A 772-nucleotide genomic window follows, 5' to 3' on the forward strand; every position below is an offset into this window, starting at 1 on the left:
GCATCACAGGCGCAACGGTTGTAACGGCCGGGCGGGCGCCGCTGGGGCCGGGGCCGGGGCCGGGGCTGGGGCCGGGCTCGAGACGGCCGCGCTTCACGTCTTCGCTGCTTATTGCGCCCGGCCGCGTCCTCCGCCGGTTACATGGCGCTTTGGCTCCGCTTGGTTTCTAGCCTGTGCTCGCTGTTGTTTTGCAGGGCGGCATGAAGGCCTTGTTCTGGCAGCGCGGGGCGCCTGGTGGGGCCGCCGCCTTCGTCTTCCAGGAGAGGGTGCGTTCGCCGGGGAGAGTCGGAGAAAGAAGAGCTGTTGGATCATTTGGGTGGAAGAAAGGGCTGAATGAAGTACTTGCTGGGGGAGGCTTTCTGTGGTGGTGTGAGAGGGGTGCTGTAGTGGGGTCGCCCAGAAAGGATTTCTTTTATTGGACCACCTGCGCAGTTGGGGGAAGGTTGTCTTGGGGCATTTTTCCTGGACCGAATACATATAGCAAGCATTTCTTGAGGCAGTAGCTTTTATTGGACCAACTGTGAAGCTGATCCAAAGGATTTTGTGGGGGCAGAAGGTTTTCTTGGACAACTGCTTAGTTGGGATAAGAGACTTCTTAGGACTATCACTTTTTGGTTCGTCCAGTCAATGCAAATCGCCCTAAGGCATCCTTCCCTTTGTACGTAGGGTTGATCAGTAGCAGGATGCAGCACGTAGCTTTGCTGGCCACATTTTTTTTTTTTTTTTTTTTTTTTTTTTTTTTGGGGGTTGTTAAAAATTTTTTTTTGGGGTG

At 54.4% G+C, this 772-nt stretch overlaps 1 protein-coding gene across 4 annotated transcripts in view; it reads left to right on the forward strand.

The window, feature by feature from the left end:
* Positions 1–772, forward strand: part of CRYZL1 (crystallin zeta like 1) — a 57,347-nt gene that overhangs the window by 5,232 nt on the left and 51,343 nt on the right. Inside the window, exon 2 of one of the 4 annotated variants that reach the window (XM_019524961.1) lies at positions 195–266. In XM_019524961.1, the coding sequence (XP_019380506.1) occupies positions 201–266 (66 nt within the window). In that variant the 5' untranslated portion in view covers positions 195–200. Of the gene's footprint in view, positions 1–69; positions 267–772 lie in introns of those variants that run through there. The other 3 variants (XM_019524960.1, XM_019524963.1, XM_019524962.1) reach the window with 3 other exon arrangements.

This window comes from Gavialis gangeticus, unplaced genomic scaffold, assembly GCF_001723915.1.
Source record: "Gavialis gangeticus isolate Ggan-Ray unplaced genomic scaffold, GavGan_comp1, whole genome shotgun sequence".
NCBI classification, from domain to species: domain Eukaryota; kingdom Metazoa; phylum Chordata; order Crocodylia; family Gavialidae; genus Gavialis; species Gavialis gangeticus.